General features: G+C 52.2%; 1 protein-coding gene across 7 annotated transcripts; it reads left to right on the top strand.

Moving 5' to 3' along the window:
• Positions 1 to 650: 650 nt before the first annotated feature.
• Positions 651 to 8,343, top strand: LOC121589548 (patj homolog). 7 transcript variants are annotated; one of them, XM_041908557.1, is made up of 3 exons: positions 651 to 773; positions 2,247 to 2,889; positions 5,294 to 8,343. In XM_041908557.1, exon 3 carries the CDS (start codon positions 5,444 to 5,446, stop codon positions 8,027 to 8,029), a length of 2,586 nt encoding a protein of 861 aa, XP_041764491.1. In that variant the 5' UTR covers positions 651 to 773; positions 2,247 to 2,889; positions 5,294 to 5,443; the 3' UTR covers positions 8,030 to 8,343. The 7 variants fall into 7 exon arrangements, with proteins under 7 accessions (XP_041764491.1, XP_041764521.1, XP_041764512.1 ...); XM_041908587.1 differs by having other exon boundaries at positions 2,191 to 2,889; XM_041908578.1 differs by lacking the exon at positions 651 to 773 and adding an exon at positions 875 to 959.
• The last annotated feature ends 11,570 nt before the right edge of the window (positions 8,344 to 19,913 follow it).

The raw sequence follows: 19,913 nt of genomic DNA, 5'->3' as shown, positions 1-19,913 counted from the left end.
CAATGATGCCCAACAAACCATTCAAACAAATCATTAACCATTAATGATTAATCAATTACGGTAAACGATTGATTATACGATTCTGTAAATGAGTTTTATCTAGTTAACCCATTTTTACTTTCATCTCCAGCAATAACTTGCCTTAAACCTGATTGCAATTTGGAACAGTTACAGTAACGGAATTAAGTGTTCTATTTGAGTTTTGAAATACACCGAAGACAATAGGAAAGATTATGGTAGGCAGTCATTATGGTACAAAGAAACGGGTTTGTAAGCGAGGAGAAGATTCTGAAGACGCAACGAACAGAACAGGAAACTGTTGGGTCGATTTTGCTGCACGAGATACTACACTTCCTGTATTGTCAATCTGTTTTTGAGCGAGTTTCCCTTCATCTTTATTACAAATTTAAATGCAAGTAAATGTAGCTCGATCCGTTTCCATAACTTCCCATCTGAAGTGAAGGCGCTGTCATCGCCGTCACACACGCTGCTCGAAAACGCTACTGAGCATGTGCGCGCACTGTCACACCAGCCAGCCAGTGCTGTGTCTCTGTGCTTGTGTGTGTGTGTGTTTATATCACTACCAAGCCCGACTAAGGAATCGGAAGGGGTTGGGGTTGGAGTGCAGCAGAAGGACGTTGACGGTGACGCGTTAAGGCCGAACGCCGTTTTTCCCTGCATCATCGTGCCCGCTGTCACAGTTTCACTTCGAACTGCTGGAAAGTGCTGGAAAGACGGGACCCAAGCGACGGTCCAGGCCCGACACCGACACGGTACGAACCTCTCCGCTCGCGCCCTTCTCCACTCCCCCCCCCCCCCCGCAATCGGGAAATGGGGAAAACCGAATTTGCGGGGTGCAGGGTTAGATCAATCGAAGCTTTCCCACAGTACGGTTGCCTTCGCGTTCGCGTTCTCGTTGCGCTCGTTCTCGTTTTGTTTGTTGTTTGTAACACTCGCTGGTCGGTGCGGCAGGGTAGTGTATGGAGGACTCGTGTAGGTGTGTTTGTGGGGGGGGAAACGTGTGTGTGAAAAAGGCGAGGAGCAAATAACAAAAAGAAAATCAAGCCAAAATCAATCCACAAAGTACGTGAACGGACCTTTGGGGGAGGGAGAGGGCTTCCAAAAACGGGGAAAGGTGACAGGCCAAGGTGTTAGTATTGGCCGCTACAGTTGTGGCTTTGGGAGGGACGGCTGGTGTGGTGCCAGTTTCCCTCCCCCCCCTCACCCTCCCCCACCGAAAAACGATTCGGTGACTCGCGGGTGCATCAACATATGTGGGTGTTGTTTTTCCGACCCGAAGTGCAGCCGAAACGGCACGGGTGGACTCGGTGTGTTTCAAAAGCGTGTGTTTCTAGCTTCCTTGCTCTACCCCCTCCCCCCAAACCTGCCCCAGTCCTCTTCCACAAAAGGGCAGCGTGTTCTACAAGTGCAGCAAAACTGTGCCAGACATTGGGCTAAATGTCAAAAATATCCCATACACTGACTCTTTTCTCTCTTTCTGTCTTTCTTTTTATTTCTCTTTCTTTTGCCTTTCTCTCTCTTTCACACACACCCATTGCCACGCGCTTTCCACCAAATCCCGAGTAATTATTATGCACCTGAGGCAATGAAATTTTTACACCCTAAATCATTCACCAAGTTCCCACTGACCTATCACACACACATACACACACATACACAACACACACATACACACACACACCACATATGCCTGCCACCATCCGGGTTTGCCACCCCGGAAACGGGTTCAATCCAACCGAGCACACCCTCCAGTTTTCCCACCGCTTTCCCACCCCAACCACCCCCTCAACCGCCACCTGCCGCAAGCAAAGAAAACACGGCAGCTCGAGCTAGCATTCAAAAACATACACACACACGTGTGCAACCACAAGTGACCTTTTCGGTGGGGTGGGTGGGCTTCGGGTTCGGGTCCGGGTGGGTGGGAAAACATTTGCATATCGGAGAACCCTTGCGTCCCACCAGTTAAGCCGAGCTGCTAATTTCGTAACAGCACCGTTTCTACTACGAATGATCTCCACACCACCCCCACACCCCTCAGCACAGCTCCCGATCGTCCCGACCGGTCCGGCTAGTTTGCCCGCTGGCGACGAACGCGCGATCTGAACAAACACACTGGCGGGACACTGTCCTCGCCTGCTCAAGCCAAGTGCGCCATATCAAACAAAATAGCATTTCAGTACCCCGTATCACTCTCTATCAACTCTGTTTCTGGTGTATTTCTGCAGTGTGTGTGTAGCCGAAAATAATAAATAAAAAAAGATAAAAACGCTCGCACTCCTCCTTCGAGCGGCACCAATCAACTCCAAAATCAAACTCAACACACACACGGCCGGCTTGGTTTGGGGCAGCCTCGAAGCACCCGACCATGGCAAGGATACCGGGACGCTTGTTGCAGCGGTGCAGCCCGCGATGGAACGCTTGGAGCGGGCGCGAGTGACAGGCTTAGGACGTTGCCACGCCATCTGATCTCCGTGTGGCACAGTGAGTGTGGCGCCGAGTAGCCTCGTGCGTCGGCAGCGATACAGCACCATCATTAACGTGTGTTTGTGTGTGAACTGTGTCAAAAAAACGACACAAAAACGGTGCCCCAACTACGGCAGTGGAGAAAACAAATCGAAATTAAAGTCCCATCAGTCCCCTGAAGAGAGTGGTTGGGCCCCACGCCCGTTGTTCCTCAGTGGTGTTATCATTTCGGGCTCAAAGTAAACAAGTGTGGCAGGAGAGGGAAGCAACAAAAGCAAAACGTAAAAAAAAAGTGTCACAAATTGTGTAAATCGAAGAAGAAGAAACAAAAAACACACACACACTAAGGACACCGGATTGGATTGCGACCGCACTTTCAACCACTGCAGGACATTTGACGCGCGGGTAAGTAATGGGGAAGAGAGACAGATGGCAGCGGAGGCTGGAAAGCTCCAACTTTTTCGCACCGAAACTTCACCGTATCTCAGAGTCGTATCTATTTTGGGGGAGAGGAAAGAGAGTGATGGGTAAAGTTGGCAAAAATGCGGAGTCGACTCCGATCCGAATCCGGAAGTTCCGCCCAGCATTATCCGGAATCGTTCGGAATCGTCCGGAAACGCCCGGAGTTGTCCAGAGTCATCCGGAGCAGTCCAGAATCGTTGGTTCTGAGTTCTGAGTCGTCGGAGTTGTTCGGAGTCGTCCAGAATCGATTTGAGTCAGAGTCGTCCGAAGTCGTCCGGAATCGTTGGTTCTGAGTTCTGAGTCGTCGGAGTCGTTCGAAGACGTTCGGAGTCGTCCGGAATCGATTTGAGTCGGAGTTGTCCGAAGTCGGCCGGAGTCAGCCTTCGACACAAAGTCCTGCATACGAAGTGCACGCGAAAAGTGAAAAAAAACCCACAATGAAATGTAATTGATTTGTATAGAAACTTTGAGCCAATAGGCCTCATTCGCCTCTTTCAATCGGTGGATTAATTCTAAGCTTAAAATCTAATGTTCTTCTTTGTAAGCCATTAGTGGCTTGCAAAGACCTTATACCGGCTAGTCTTGGTTTACATAAAACTATTCGTTGATTTTATTGTCTGTTACAAATGTGGTTTTGGTTACAGTTCTGTAAAAGGTTGGTAATACGAAGTAATTTTAAAAGTTTACGCTGGCAATCGCTGTCTGGTGAGAGGATGGCATCGATGCTGTGGTCCAATCTGCAGACGATGCGTTCCGTAGTATATCCATGTGATTCTCGGTTAAGATGGTATGGTCTCTGGTATTGGTGTGATGGGTGGTCTCTCCATGGTGGTGATGTGGTCTTGATGGTTCTCAGGAAAGAGCGGCCGCTGCTAACCCAATAACCAGCTATTGGCGATGATAGCTTTGCTAAGGCGAATGAAGTCACAGAAGAGTGTTATGGCAGGGTTATTACGTCCTGTGTTCTGCGGTCCTGCGACCAGGAATCCAGCAGAATGTGTCTTGGGGTGATTTCGGTAAACAGTGGAACCCCTCAAAACGAGTTGAATCCGTTCCAATGACTCACTTGACATGAGAAAAACTCGTTATGCGGGAGGCTCTTTTTCATACGATTTCTATGAAAAGTGAAATAGTTGGTTTCAGATTAAGAAAAGAGCAGGCATATCGGGATTATATGCATCACAACCATACGGAACATCTTCAAGTGGCAACAGCAATGCATTTATCAATTCTCAATTCTTAATTCCAAATTCTCGCCTTCAAGAGTGAGGTTTCAAGGGAGGTACACTACACACTAAAATTCACGTCCTGCCCACTTCCACGGCCAAAAGAAATGGAGCAATTAAACTGAAGACACTACCTTACTTCTGGCTCTGCTATCTGATCTGAAACGAGTTATCGGGACGTGGAGTGAACGCGCCTACGGTCCGCCCCAGCTTTTTTCAATTGTTGTATGTCTTCGTGATTTTTGGACTGACAGTGGATGTTAGCTTGAGTTTGAAATAGCTTGAAATTTAACAGTTCTTGGTGTTGAAACGCTCCGAATGATCACGATTTCTTATCGGGAACAAACATTTCATTGCTCATTATGCGAGATTTTGCTCGTTAAGAGGGGTGGAGCATTTAGATTGCCTCGTTGTGCGAAAAATTCTTTTTAAGGGGTACTCGTTATGAGGGGTTGAAGGACACTTGCACTGTCGGTGAAGATTACGTTGGGTTTATCTCTGCGTAGGCCTTCGTCAGCTGTAAAAACTAGGGCTATTGCTTCTGCGGTGAAGACTGAGGTATGGTCTGGTAGCCGGATAATGAAATATAATGCCTGATTAAGAGCACATTGCACCAGACAGCTCCTGTTGACTTCAACTAACTCCGTTTCCAGTTAACTCAGATCAACTCTAGACGACTTTGAATGACTCCGGCTCCGAATGACTCCGACTCCGAACGACTCCAGGCTTCTCCAAACGACTCCGTGGGAATTCGGATAACTCCGAATGACTGCGAACGACTTCCGCAGACTCCGAAAGACTGCGAACGACTCCGAACGTCTCCGGGCGGAACTATTGGTTTGGATTTTGCCGGAATCGGACTAACAATAGCCGGGGTTGGATCGGAGTCGTGGGTGCGCTCCAAAGAGCACATCACTCGAGAGGGATATATGAAAAGAAGAGCAGGACAGCAGCATTTCCATAACGATTAACTTGAAATAGCTTTGCCAAATACTGCTTTGTTTGTGTTTGTTTGTTTGTTTGCTGCTAACCGTCCGTTTGGGGGGCTGCAAACAAAAACCAAACTCAAGCCTCCCCCTCTCTCATCCCTGTTTTTACCATCCGTGTGCATGTGTGTGCAGGTTGGCGAATTATGAACATCCGAACGGGGCACCAGCAGCAGCAGCAGCATCAGCAGCAGTACTTACCGCAGTCACAGCCCCAGCCAGGACGCCGACAGGGTCCGGAACGCGACGAGCAGGAGGACGACGACGACGCTGCGTGCTAGTGCGATGGTGCTCAGCACGGAGTGGTCCCAGGTGGAGATCATCGACCTGATCAACGATGGCAACGGGCTCGGCTTCATGCTGGTCGGGGGCCGCAGCACGGGCGTCGTGATCAAGGCGCTCATACCGGGATCGGTGGCCGAGCGGGACGGCCGGCTGCAGAGCGGCGACCACGTGCTGCAGATCGGGGACGTGAACCTGCGCGGCTTCAGCTCGGAGCAGGTCGCGACCGTGCTGCGCCAGTCCGGCCAGCAGGTGCGCCTGATCGTGGCCCGGCCGGTCGAGCCGACCTCGCCCGACTACCAGGCGCTGGCCAGCCATGCGCCCATCATCCCGACCAAGATGCTCACCGATCCGGACGAGCTCGACCGGACGCTGCTGCAAACGTCCGGCTACACGTCCGGTGCCTTCCTGCAGCCGGCCGGCCCCGGCACGCTCGGCACGCTCGGGCTGCTGGCGGCGGCGACGGCCCCGACCAGCGCTGGCCAGCCGGACGGGGCGGGGCTCTGTCCCACCCACATCGAGGTGGTCGCGGTAAACAACAGCAGTCTGAACGGCGGCGGCCCGCTCGACTCGTCCAACGGTGGCCCGCTGGCGCTCATTTCGCCCACCTCGATCGCGCTGCCCGCCCTGCCCCCGCACGCACTGCACTGTCCGGCGGCCCTGCTAGCGGAGGCGGGCGTCGACGGGCTGCCGCTGGAGGTGGTCGGGCCGCTGCCGCCCGCTCCCCCGCTCGGTACGCCCCAGTCGCCCCAGTCGGTGTGCGGCGGCGGCGGCGGCGGCGGCGGCGGCGGCCCGCCCGACACGCCCGAAACGGAAACGTACGAGGTGGAGCTGCGCAAGAACGTGTACGGGCTCGGCATCACCGTCGCGGGGTACGTCTGCGAGGAGGAGGACCTGTCCGGCATCTTCGTGAAGAGCATCATCGAGGGCAGCGCGGCCGAGATGAGCGGCAAGATCGCCATCAACGACCGGATCGTGGCGGTCGACCATCGGTCGCTGGCGGGCGTCACCAACCACCAGGCGGTCGAGATACTGCGCAACACGGACATTGCGGTGCGGCTGACGCTGGAGCGGTTCCTGCGCGGCCGCAAGTACGAGCATCTGCAGGTGGCCCTCATCGACCCGATGGTGCCGATGGCGCCGGGCAGCGGGCAGTGCAGCGGGCCGCCCAGCGGTGGCGTCGGGGCGGCGTGCCACGGCGAGCGGACGGGCCGCAGCAACGGCACGGCGCACCAAGCGGGCCGGGCGGGCAGTGGGGGCGACCTGGCGGGCATGGTGCTGTCCCACTCGCAGACGCTGTCGCACTGTGCGTCCCAGTGCCAGTCGCAGCGCTGCTCGATCGTGCAGTCGCCGTCGGCGACGACGCTCTCCATCTGCCCGGCCCGGTCCGACGCCGACTCGATACTGACCGAGTGCGGGGGGTACGAGTGTGGCGGCATCGAGCCGGAGCTGGAGTCGGGCACGACGTTCGATTCGAGCGTGTTCGCGCTGGAAAACGGGACCGAGGTGGCGTCCGGCGACGAGCTGCTCCTGCTAGACGACGAACCGCACCCCGAGCTGGAGCAGGAGGAGCACGAGGAGGAGGAGGAGGATGGGGAGGAGCAGCCAGGAGCGCGGTACGCGAACGGGGCGATGCCCGCGCCGCCGCCGACCCGCACCTCACCCCCCACCGGCGACAGTGACAGCTGTGATACGCGAACGGCGCGCGGCCGCAGCGCAGGCGACGAACCCGGCGACCCGATCGTGCAGCGGTGGTCGCGCGAGGTCCCGCACAGCCAGATCGTGGTGGCCGACATCCGCAAGCTGGCCGGGCTCGGCATCAGCCTCGAGGGCACGGTCGAGGTGGAGGGCGGGGTCGAGGTGCGGCCGCACCACTACATCCGCTCGATCCTGGAGGACGGGCCGGTCGGGCGGGACGGCCAGCTGAAGCCGGGCGACGAGCTGCTGCAGGTGAACGAGCACCGGCTGCAGGGGCTGAAGCACATCGAGGTGGTGAAGATACTGAAGGAGCTGCCGGCCCAGGTCCGCGTCATCTGTGCGCGGGGCAGCTCGCCCCCGACTGTGATCAACACGTCGCGCAACGCGGAAGCGTTCGAGGCGCGCAGCCTGCTGGCGGGCGGGCTGCAGAGCCTGCAGAGCCTGCAGGGCATCCTCACCAAGGCGCAGTCGGAGAGCTCGCTCTACACGTCCAGCACGGCCACGCTCACCGACCAGCAGCGGTCGAAATCGGTCGAGCAGGTGTCCGGGCTGGCGCTCTGGACGCACGAGGTGCTCTACTGCGACATCGAGAAGACGGAGCGGGGCTTCGGCTTCTCCATACTGGACTACCAGGATCCGCTCGACACGGACGGCACGGTGATTGTGGTGCGCGGGCTCATACCGGGCGGGTCGGCCGAGACGACCAACTTCATCTTTCCCGGCGACCGGCTCGTCTCGGTCAACGGGCACAGCCTGCAGAACGCGACGCTCGACCAGGCGGTCAGCATACTCAAGGGCATACCGCTCGGCCCGGCCCGGATCGGGCTGTGCCGGCCGCTCTCCACCTCCGACAACAACCTTTCCTCCACGCCGGAAACGCCGACCACCTAGCGCGGGCAGTGGCGCGAGTGCGGCCACCCGTACGGAGCCAGCTGGCCGCAGACGCCCACATTCTTCCATTAGCTTCAGGGCCGGTCCCCCCCCCCCGGGTCGGTGGTGCAGCGGCCATGCGGTGTGCGCAGCGTGTGCGTGTGTGCTCAATCAAGCGTGCCTTTTCCGGTGGGCAAATGAAGGCATCCGACATTATTCAGGGGCGGCAACCGCTGTACAGTGACTGCTTCATCTTGCCTTAGGTAGGCCTCCGCACCAAGTCCTGCTCGTTCGCCGATGCTAATTTATGTCTCCATCAATATTCATTCCCCCCCCCCCCCTCCCCCCTACCCCCCCCCCTACCCCCCTTCCTTTCTTGACAAAGTTCGCCCACCTCCCGGGGCGGCCGTCGAGGGCTGATTGGGATGATTTATGCGAGCAACGTCACGACTTTTAACATCCAGTGTGCGCCCATCGTTCGGCATGTGACATTTTCCCGCCCGCCACGCTCACAAGCGATGGTTTGAAGGTCGCGCAGGACTTTGTGGCAGCCCCCGGTGCAGCCCAGCGGTGGAAAACATTAAACTATTGCCAGCCGTGTGCCAGTGTGCCTGCTGCCAGCGCCCGTAGCACCGCCAAAGCAGCGAACCGAATCAAAAAATGTCCCACAGAACGATGGCGTAACATGATCGAAGTACAAGCTAGCGGACGCGAAAGCCAAACCGGTCCCGAAAAGACCCGGTGGAACCCGAATGCCCCGCTGCCCGGTGCCGCTCCGATCCGATTATAAATCAAGCGGAAGCTTCCACTCCGCCGTTTAGGGCGCAATAATTTGTTGACACAGAACAAAAACCCGGCGCTCGCCCGGCTGCGAAAGGACACATCCCGTGACCCGTGACGGTTTGGGGCGTTGGTGCGGCATCGGGGCTGGGGTGGGAGTGTTTTTTTGGCGAAGGTAAAAAGGACCCGGCGTTGCCTGCCTCCCCCCGCACCGGAAGGTCATTAATTTAAGCGGTATTAAATTTACAGCCCTTCTGGTCCATGGGGGTGACATTGCGGTCCGGGGATTTGTGCGATAAATCGAACCGTCGCCGGGTTCTCCACCTTTTCCCCGTCGACTACAGCCGCACAAACTTTCCCACTTTTCCCGGGTCAGCGCCGTTCATGCGCTGCGCTGGTTTTTGGAAGGAAAATGAAATTCAATTATCATCTAATGTCAACAATAAATAACCTTCACTATCTAGTGACGCGCTTTCACCTTTCTCGGGGGGGCATGGGAAGGCGCACCGAGCTGTGGTGCTTCCCAAAAAAAAAAACCCCACCCCACAGTGGGGAAAGCGCCGAAACTATTGCACGAGTCGAGCTGGGCTGTTCTTCCATTCCGCCTGGGCGGGTTTCGCACATCAAACCGTAGAACCGTAGCTCGCTTGCGGCCCTCTACAGGGTGTGGAGGTGAAAAAGTTTGGAAAGCGTTAAACTTCAACCGCTTGGGACAGTTTTGGAGAATGTTGTCACTGTGTTTGATTACTTCAAAAGATACAAAACAGTGATTTTTTTACCTCATTTTGGTATAAGTATGCGCCAAAGAAACCGCTACTAGTTTGCTTTTTGTCCAAAAGGTTTTGTTTGCAGTTGTGTGAGAGGCTCAAATGTGTTTAGGCTCAAAAAGAGTTCTACTGGATAGTCCTTACGTGGAGAAACTACTATGCAATGGAACACCCGTTGCAATTGAATTGCCAATCAAAGATGCATGGTAATTCACTGTATTCCACCAAGAAACTCCCAACGGTCCATGTTCTTGATCTAATTCTAAGGTTTGTCGAAATCAACTTCAAAACACACCTGTTTGGAGAAAGAAAATACTCATGGTTATACTATTGTTCGGATGTATTACAAGTCAACCTCAATGTTAGGCTCTATACATAAAACAATCATTTTATTGAATTGGGAACAGTTTATTTGGTTCCGGATATGATGTGGTATAGGATATCCCACTAAATATCTTATCATGTGTGGGAGATATCAACGAGTGGAGAGTATCCAAATGATTCTGTGAGTATTATATCGTTCAGTTTGGTTCAAAAAGTTGTCCTACTATTGGATGGAGCATCCAAGTACACATGACATTGGATGGAGCATCCAAATCAACTTCAAATTCAACTACATGATGGGTTTTGATGTCCTCTGGTAGATGGTGATGCCTTTAGGATGTTTATAATGTTAGGATATTTAGGACATATTTCAAAGATATGGGTCCTGTCATACATACTACTCTGAGAGCTTCGTTTCACGGCATGTTCTAGCGCCTGACGTCCTCTCGAGGCTGCCGTGAATGAAGATATCAACTAAATTGATTTTAGAAAGATGCTATTATTACCTTGAGCAATGAAAACTAGGATTTGCAGCAAAGTCTCCGCTACACCCTGTAAATTCTTCCCAAAACAAATCTACCCGCCCTGCCCTGCGGAAGCCCGCTATTGTGACGTGCTTTAATGCTTCGGGTCATCGACGAAGATAAACATCAACCCCTGGTAATATGTTCCGCGTCTTCGCAACTTGAGCCCAGCCGCTGCCCTGCCCCATTGCCACGACCCAGGCCCAGGACACGCTCAATCATACGCCATCCATCAAGCGCCGGTGTTTGTGCTTCCCATCCCAACTGCTGCAGGATGCTGGAGGGCAACACCTCATTGTGCGCGATGAGTGATGAGAGCGTGCTGGTACGAAATTAGATAGGGTAAAGATAGTGGGGAGTTCTGATTCTTTGCTGCGCCAAGCTTCCAAGCACGCCCGGCCCATTGTTGTCCGTGGCACGGCAGTGCGGCACGGTCAGCGGGCGGCGACACTGTCGCAGAATCCGTGTCGCTGCCGCCTCCACGCCAGTGTCCCCGTGCCCTCCCATCCACTGCGGAAGGTTGTAAATTAAGTCATATTGCACGTACTTGTGCAGCCCTCGAACACACACAGGCGCGCGGAGCCTTTTCTTTACATCTTCGTAAGGTACACTCGTCCGTAGCTCGCGGTGTGATGAAATCCTCCCTCGCATGGTTTTTTGTTTTTTTCGTGCCATGCAACACTTTTCACCACAAGCATGCACGGTGATCGATGAGTGTTGTCGAGGTGGCGGAAATTCGTTACGCAAACGCTCCAACGGAGCACCAACGGTTCAAGTGCGCACCTGCCCCCGTCAGGTAGACAGGGTTGAGAGCCTGGTTCTTTTTAAAGAATATTTGCTGCTCTAGCCATTGAAAGCTCACCAAATTAAGGCAAACCCACGCGGATGTTGCTAGCCGAACAGGCCGAGGTACGTAGTGCCAATGCGTGTGTCATTTGACAGTTCAGCAATGGTGGCCCGCCGTGCAGCAAACTCTAGCTCGCATGCATCTCCATATCTTCGCTGGGCGTTCGCGTCTCGCTGGAGTTGTCCGACTGCTCCCGTGTGTATTTACCGCTAGCACACGCACACAGTGGGGTAGTGGAGTTGAACACCAAACAAAAAGAAAAAAACAAGACTTCAGGAAGTGTGGAGTGTGCTTGTGTGCATAAATTCCTCACCAATTTCCGTGCCGTTGCGTGCGGAACAAAGTGGGCAGAATTGTGCCTCCCCTTCCTATCAACCTGATCCGAAAACCCATCGCAAAACTGCCCCTTCACACACACACACGCACGCAGATAGGGTGTAGCGGAAATGCCTCTTCCTGGCCCGCCCGCTTCAGGTTTCGGTAATAATGCTAGGCCCATAAACTGAATGGGGCACCTCTGGGTTGGACGCTTTGCAGCCCATTAGTGGAAGTGAAAGTGTAGACCTTTTTCTGCCAGTCCCTTGCGTTTTATCGGACGCACCCTGGCCCGGAATCTCCGCTTTTGCGTTTCTTAGCAGCAGAGCAACTACAGGCCGTTGGGGGGCCGTTTGGAAGAAAAAAACAGTGATACACCAACATCCAGAGACTGCCGCTTTCACTCTCCCCCGGAAGATGTTGGGCCCTAAAAACTGAATGCGCCCGCCAAGAATGTATGGGCCCCTAGAACCTACCCGGGCGGAAAGCGTTGAAGGGCGGGTTTTTTGGGGAGTTTGGGCATGAGGGAGCAGAAAAAAGGTAATTCAACACACACACACGCACGTGTACCTGTTTGTTCGGATAAACGAAAAGCTGAGTATTTCCCAGCTCCGATTACATCCCCATGCCGAGGGGTGTTGGAGTTGGTGCGGATTGGATGAGGCTTGGAGATCCTCCGGGAGCAGGTAGGGTGGTAGCACATTCGGGTAAAAGTTGCCAAAAACTTTGCACACGCACACACTCACACTCTCGCTTTTGCCGGTTACGCTGTGGAGGAACAAACGTGTTCGACAGTAAGCTCATCAATGTGTCTGTATGTCTGTGCCTGTGTAAGTCCATCAGGGAGGAGGTTGGGAAGACTCGCACACGACAAAGTGACAAGTTGCTGCTGGCAGGTTTGCCAACTGCACGCGCGAACATTACTCCAACGGCCCAAAAGCAAAACTTCAACTGAACTGTTCCGTGAGGCTGGATGATGGCTGGAGCAGTGCAGTTAAAGTTGGCGATCGGTGTTCTTCGTTAGCAGGGTTTTCCAGGAGTTCTCACAGCTGTGGGACACATTATTGACTCTTTCTTATTGGAAGTGAACTATCTATGTTGGAAATTGGACTCTATGGGTCATTGGCAATTCCTATTAGATTTGTTCAACAAGAGTGCTATAGAGTCCAATTTCCATCGTATAAAGTACACTTCCCATAAGAAAGAGTCAAGGAATTGTCGCACAACTATGAGAACCCCCGGAAAACCCTTTAAAGCCACTCCCTTGCGTGATATCCTACCCCCTCCCAAGAACATGAAGGTCTTACAGCGCTCCTTGCAACCGGGTAAAGTTCCAACCCCTACACAAAAAGCTGACAAAAGGGCCACCCCGCCCCGAGGGAAGCAAATAAGCAAACAGTCGTAAGTCGTGCGCCCCCCCCCCCCCCCCCTCTTTTCTGGTCGCACTTTGGTCTGGCGGTGACCGCTCTACAGTCTACAGCAAAACGGCTTCGGCCACCGCAGCACACGGGTTTGCATTCGGACTTTAAATGTCGCCAAATGGGGCGGGTTTTTTCTCCCACTCAAAAAGGACGTCTTCTGCGTGGGCGTGTGGAGGCTTCCGTTTGTTCTCAAGAAATTCCACCCTCATCCCGAAATCTCGTAAGGTAAGCATCGCTGGAAGCGTGTAAACTCGCCCGGAAGATGTGGTGAAACTCTTTAAACAACTTTTAAAATAACGCAACAAAGCCTCACGCTGTGCGCCACTGCCGGCTGCCTCACGTCCACAAACAACCCCCTTGCCCGCCAGCGTGCCTCAGCTCTTCCCCGAAGGCGTGCGGTTTGACTGAGATATGTACCATTATGATGAGCATGATGAACATCATTGCCCGCTTTCGGTGCGGGGGAGTCTTTTAGAGCGCCCGCCACTGCTCCAGGATTAAGCTACTTCGGGGACACTCCCCTCGGTGGGTGAGGGGAAGGTGCCCGGCACATCACCGACGCTGGCGGGAGGGCGGGAATTGACATATTTATTTTGTACGCCACAGAGAACAGTGCCGCGCGCAACCAGCCGCGTGTATACTGTCGCCCCCTGCCGGAACACGGCATTACGCAACAGTTTACACTAACTTTTCATTTTGGAGACACACACACACACACAGAAGGTTTCCAACGGTTCGGTGCCACTGTCTTGTCTGGCCGGTGCCTGGCAGCCGCACGCGGCAGCCCACTGTTGCTCGTTGTTTTTCGGTGTAAGCGTCCACGGGGCAGGGCCGTTTGTTTGCAATTTTGGCTGCTGGAGGGAGCCCAGCGCACCCGTACCCAACTGACGTACATTCGCCAGCACCCCCTCCCAGTGCAACCGGCACTGGCAGGCAAACAACGCCAAAAAAAAGGACTTCCACACTTTACAACTGGCGAAGGCCACTGGCTTTGCCACTGCGCCGTACCGCAACTTGTTGGACGCTGTGCAGGGGGATTTCGGAAGGGGAGGCAGCAATTTGTGGGCAAGTCAGCATTTATTCTGGCGCAATAAATTTCCCGAACAGGCAGGCGCGAATTTCGTGGATGGAGCAGCCCGGTGGTTTTTTTTTTTTTTTTCAGAGGCACCGTGGGCCGTTTTTTAACGATCGTATTGGCTGTTCGCAATCACATTACGTAGAATATGTTACATTGAGCGAGTGGGATGGGGGGGGGGGGGGAGTATAGAAGCGAAAATGCACAAGATATCCTCCATTTGAAACGGGGAAGGGCGCCATCTGTGCGTGGGTTGCGTGCGTGGAGCACGGTTACAAAGTGCGCCATCATCGGGCTCGCAAGCTGTCGACGGTTCATTTCGCACACAGCTTGCCGAAAACTGCTTCTGCAGCGGGGCACGGGCAAATCGTATCAATTATTTCGCACTGCGCGTATTCCGGATGGAATGATTACAGCGGAGCAGCAAGGAAAACGGCCACCGATGGGGAAATAGAAAACAAACAAACAAACAAAAGACAGCGCCAAAGGTCCATTCTCGCATCCGGATCTCGGTGGGTGTCGAGGGATCTGGAATGAAATCAAACACACACACACACACACACACTCATCCATGCATCGCATTATGCTGTGATGAAATCCTACCGAAGCGGCAGCGGGCCCTTTGTTTCGAGCTGCGGCAATGTAGCAGAAACAATCCCGTGTCTCCTTCCCCTGGACCTGGCGCCCGGGCTCACCATTACCTAGGGCAGCTAGGGAAGCTGCTAGCTCCAGCTCCGACCGCCCGTGACATAATATAATCCCAAAAACTGACACACACACACAAACAAACACAGACAACGGCACACATTCGTGCTCATTTTCCCGAAAAACCTGCTCCATCATTTGTGGCAAAGGTGTTAAAAAATTCAACAACCGTCCGGAAAAATATACAAACAAAAAAACAACACACACACACACACAAACACTCATAGTTTGCTGGTGGAGCTGAGCGAGCGTGGGATAAAAAGGGCCAGGTGGGTAACAGAGTAGCAACAAAGCAGTCCAAAGGAGAACCAGCAAATAAGAAAAAAAAAACCCACACTATCAGTCCTTTCTCCGATGTTTCCATCTGTGCGCAATGGGTGAAACATATCGGAATAGTATTGGGAGTACCAAAAAGTTCGTAGCGTTTTTTTTTATCCAGCTTGGACGCATTCAGTGATTAACGAATTGGGTTAGAATTGGTTTGAATGGTTTGAAACTATTTTCCACCGTTTTTCACTTCCCTATTCTCTATCCTTTTTTGACTTCTTTGTTATTTGAGAAGTGCTGGTCATTCGGAAGGATGTTCTAACAACCGGAACAAGCACTAGTCCGAAGAAGCCGAATGTCTGAGATTCGAACATCACATTCGTCTGTAGACGTTAGATCACATGGAATTGTAAACGATGGGAAATGATTCTCTGAGCTACTCCAGGTGTTTTGGAGAGATGTATTTGTTCGCAGGATCGCCTTCAGAATTCGCCACTTGTGGTCCATCCTGCAACTTCTGTGATGCCCTGGAAGGTTCGCTGTCTACGGCCTGGAACGCACTTCGCTTTCTTCAAAACAAAATTGCCTCTTTTAAACTTTACAAACGGACAAGTTACTTCAACTAGGACATGATTACTGTTGCAAAACGATAGTGTGGTGGCAAACAAAGCCAAACAGTTGGAGTGCGTGTTCCTTTCTGCTTAAACACAAAGCGGCGAACTTACTGGTACGCCTAATAAATCAACGCCTCCGCCGATCATTCTGCGTATTGCTCGCTGTCTACTTCTTTGTTGTTTCCCGTTGCCAACGCTTTGCGATAGACAAGCCGAGGCAAAATCGCGTCCTTTGCGCCCACCATTAACCGCGAGCTCGTTCCGGTGGCTTCCGCCGTTGAGTTTCGCCATCCTTTTGTTGTGCTCCACGCGCCTACCCGTGCGTTTTGTACGCGAGTGAGTGTGTGTGTGTGTGTGTGTGTTCCAAGCCAACCAAGCAAACCGACATTCGTCCTGTCAGCCAGCCGTCAGCCGCCGGGTAAAAGCCGTGCCCCCACACACCCCTACGGTACAAAGGGGCGGCACACACCAAGTCCATGACCAGCGCAAATAGCACGCTGCCAACATTCGCAAACAATCGCTTTCGGCGGCTGCTGGGAAGCCTTCCGCTGCTGTATGTTTGTGTGTGTGTTTTTATTATTAACGCCCCACATCCTTGCCGCGCCGGTGGTTGGGCTCACGGTTCACCGCTCACGCCGAGAAAGGATGGTCTGCAGGGCATGACTCGGAACAATGGTCATACAATGGTGGATAATCCTCAGAAACGCCCGAACCAGATGGGCCAAGATGTCCGGCGCTGGAGTTGAAGGGTCCCCCAGGAGCAGGAGCTTCAGCAGAAGTGCGGGGAAACGGTAGACAGCTAGAGGGTCGTGTGCTGAGTCACGAATTTTTCACTAAGTGAAAGCTTACACCAGTGAAAAACGGCAGGCAAATGTCGGCTAATGGTACTGCAAGCGTGTGCCGCTCACGAATCCGGCTCGAAGGACCAAACAGCATCTTCCAGCTGGAGCTCGGCCGCTCGGCACCAGTGGCAGCGCAACGCAGTGGCGAATGTAAATCGATCGGCGGAGGCTTGCTGAGCATCCTGCAAATCGTGCCGAACGTCGTGCCGAATGCAAGACACCCCCTGTTTAGCTTAATTGCTTATGCATACTTCAAATTCCTGCAATTTGAAGGCAGTGTGTGTGTGTGTGTGTGTGTGTGTGTGTGTGTGTTTGTGTTTTCTTTCGCCATCTGGCGGCCTTCCACGCGGTAGCTACGGTTTTGCCAACTCCTTATTGACGTCATTCAAGCGAAATCCACTAGAACGGATAGAAATAGGCATTCCGGGAAGGGCTGGTCCGCAGAAAGTGGTGAGAGAGACAGAGACAAAGAGTGCCACCATTACTCTATAATACTCCTCCCCACCAGCTCATTGATTGGAACGAAAAACTGGGAATCGCTTAAATTGACTTCAACGTCATGCAGCCATTTTTTTTTGCTGCTTTGTACACTCACTCATACCGAGAAGATGCAAAATTTGAATAAAATCCACGAACGTTGCTTTGTACCTTGTAGCAGTGAAACACACGGCGCAACATAGCCCGAAAGGATAGGAACATGATATTTTTGGGTGGTGGAGGAGGGCCATGTGCGTGAGGCAAACGGCCGGAACTACGCAACGCCACTGCTCGCCGCTGCCTGAAACGCACCCGATTGCCGCGATACAGGCGCTTTTCGCTCTTCGCTTTCGCCCCTGTTGCGCTGCCTCGCGCCGCCGACGCTGATATTGATCAATCAGAAAGCATCTGGCCGATTTGCGAAAACAGAGCAGGGAACCGCCTAAATGGAACCGCGGGATGGAACACATTACCCCCCCCCCCCTCCTCCCATCCCCTCTCCTTTCGCTACCCTTCCCCTTTAGCGATACCCATTCGCAGTTTCATCCGCTTGCTTACTGGAGCTGTCCTAGTTTGTGCGTGGGTGTGTGATTTCTGTTTTTTTTTTTCGACCACTGTGTCCCTTTTTGCTTCCTCGCACACTCACCTGCCCCTTATCGTCTGGCCGCACACGGGCTGCAGAAGTAATCGATACGCGAGATGTTTATTTTCGATTTTTATTGTCAGCATCGGCCATCGTTATTTCGTACGCTTTTTGCACCCTTCTACCTCTACCCCTCCCCCCCCCCCCTCCCCCTTCTCGCCACCAGAGAATTGGTTAATCTTTCTTCATCCGATTGCTTGACGAATCGGTCAGTACGAAAGTGCCGCAAGAAACAGAAAGAAAGAAACAGCACTATTACGCGTTTGGTCCTTCGAGCCGGATTCGCAATACGCAAGCGGGCTCGTAGCCGCGCAGAGCGTGAACGGGTGAAAGATCAATACACAGACATAAACCAAAATTCCCTTCGGCTGCGTAATGGCATGCGAAATGTTTATTGTTTTGTGATCGTTTTCCTTCTTTTTCTGCTTGCTTTGCGTATTCTTTTCTCATCTTGCGGGGCGGTAAAACTCAAAACACACGCAGCGAGAAAGACATTTGACAGTGCACTGAACAGTGTCACCGTGCGGGGATTTTTTCTCCCTTTTTTCGCTTCGGTTTTACTGGCAAGTTTAATGTTTTCTTAATACTCATTCTTGTTTCATCGCCTGGGCACTAACACAAAATAGAGAAGAAAAAAATCGAATCATTTAGCCGCTCAGCCATGAAATCGAAAAACGGTGCTCGGTACCATTTTTCTCACACTTGGCACACTTTTTCACGGCACGGAGGATCCACTTTTTTTTTTTTGTTTGGCTTGTCCTCAGCTCATCGAAATGAAATTATGGTGTGCTCATGTTGTTTTGGCAGTCAACGCGCCGTTGTTGCTGGCAAACTGCTGCCAATTAAAATTTGCCATCGATTTTCCGCGCTACGACGCCCGGCCCTTGACATTCGCAATAGATGAAGATGGCTGGCAGAGGGCAGCGTGGTAGATGAGTCCCTGTGCCGTAATTTCCTCGCAGGTTGACCTGGTTTTCGCCCCCCCCCCCTTTTTTGTGAAGGAAATTTCCCTACCAGCGTAATCCTTTTGTGAGTCTCCACTCCATTTTCCCTTGTTTTTTTTTTTGTTATTTTCTTTCGCTGATTTAGTGTTGTTTGCACAGCAAACCAAGCAGCTTGATTGAACGCACGGCACACGTTGCGAGAACGTTAGGATGGATAAATAATAATTAGAGAACAATAATGATCGAGCCTTGGTGTCGGGTTCATGCACGCTGTAAGGGAAAGCAAAGCAAAACAGAAAGATGTTCTCTCAGGGCAAAAGCCCCGTGAACATTTGAAAGTTGAAATGGACTTTCAACACTACTAACGAAAAAAAACTAACAAAACTAGATTGAAAATAAAATTGCAAAATTAAAACAAACTAACCGTGCATAAACAAAGTAGATCAAATGTGCAAGTCCTAAAGCAAGTTGTGGAACAATCGAAACGAAAAAGAAGAAAAAACAACCGAAAGTTTTCCACCAGCCTAGGCGAATAGTGAAACCAATTCCTAACCAAGGTGTAATAGATGTTAAAGCATCCGTTGTTTTTTTTTTCAAAATATCATATTTATATCTTCCTAAAACGAGACTAGCAGCGGCCTTTGGCAGATACAAAAAGGAAAAGAAAAATAAAACACACACACACAGAACATAAAGCAAAACGTTAATGCAAAAGTTTAGGGAAAGGCTTTCCCTCGATGGAAAGGTACAAAGTCAAAGCGCACATGGGGGAAGGTAGAAGGGCGAAAGAGGGCGTTATTAGCAAAAACGTGGAGAACGCAAGTAGCAGGTTTGCTTTCTCGGCACCAATGGGCACAACACTTGGGAACCGTTCTGTATTCGTAGATACTACTACTCTCCCAACTACACTGTGACGATCTTAAGTAAGTAGGACTAAGGATTAAGAATTTGCGAACTAATCACGTGCGTGATGGGTAAGTGTGTGTGTGTAAGTAACTGTTTTATCGAAATTATTAGGAAACAAATCGAAACCGGGTGCTGGGGAGGTCAGACGAGATCCAAAGGCTTTGCTTCCTGCAGGAAAGATCAGAAAAATAGAGAAAGAGCGATAGAGAAAGAGAGAGAAAGAGAGAGGAATGGAGAGAGGAAAATATCGCAAAGAAGGAACAAAAAAAGGCATGGTGAGAGAGCAGCGTTAAATATGAACCACTAATAACAGTAGCTGAATAGTTGAAGGACGCTTCTGCAAGGCGAACTGCATGTAAAAGGTACTCGACAAAGCGCCGAAAGTTATGCAATCTGCGTAGCACAATAGTCTAATTTCACAGCTTTAGGAGTGTTGTCAGACCCTTTCCCTTAG

This window comes from Anopheles merus, chromosome X (assembly GCF_017562075.2).
Source record: "Anopheles merus strain MAF chromosome X, AmerM5.1, whole genome shotgun sequence".
In the NCBI taxonomy this organism is placed as follows: Eukaryota; Metazoa; Arthropoda; class Insecta; order Diptera; family Culicidae; genus Anopheles; species Anopheles merus.
The sequence above is the reverse complement of the archived record's forward strand: the minus strand, read 5'-3'. Positions and strand labels throughout refer to the sequence as shown.

Coding starts and splice junctions, on each gene's coding strand:
- LOC121589548 (XM_041908557.1), top strand. CDS start 5,444: ATGGTGCTCAGCACGGAGTGGTCCCAGGTGGAGATCATCGACCTGATC.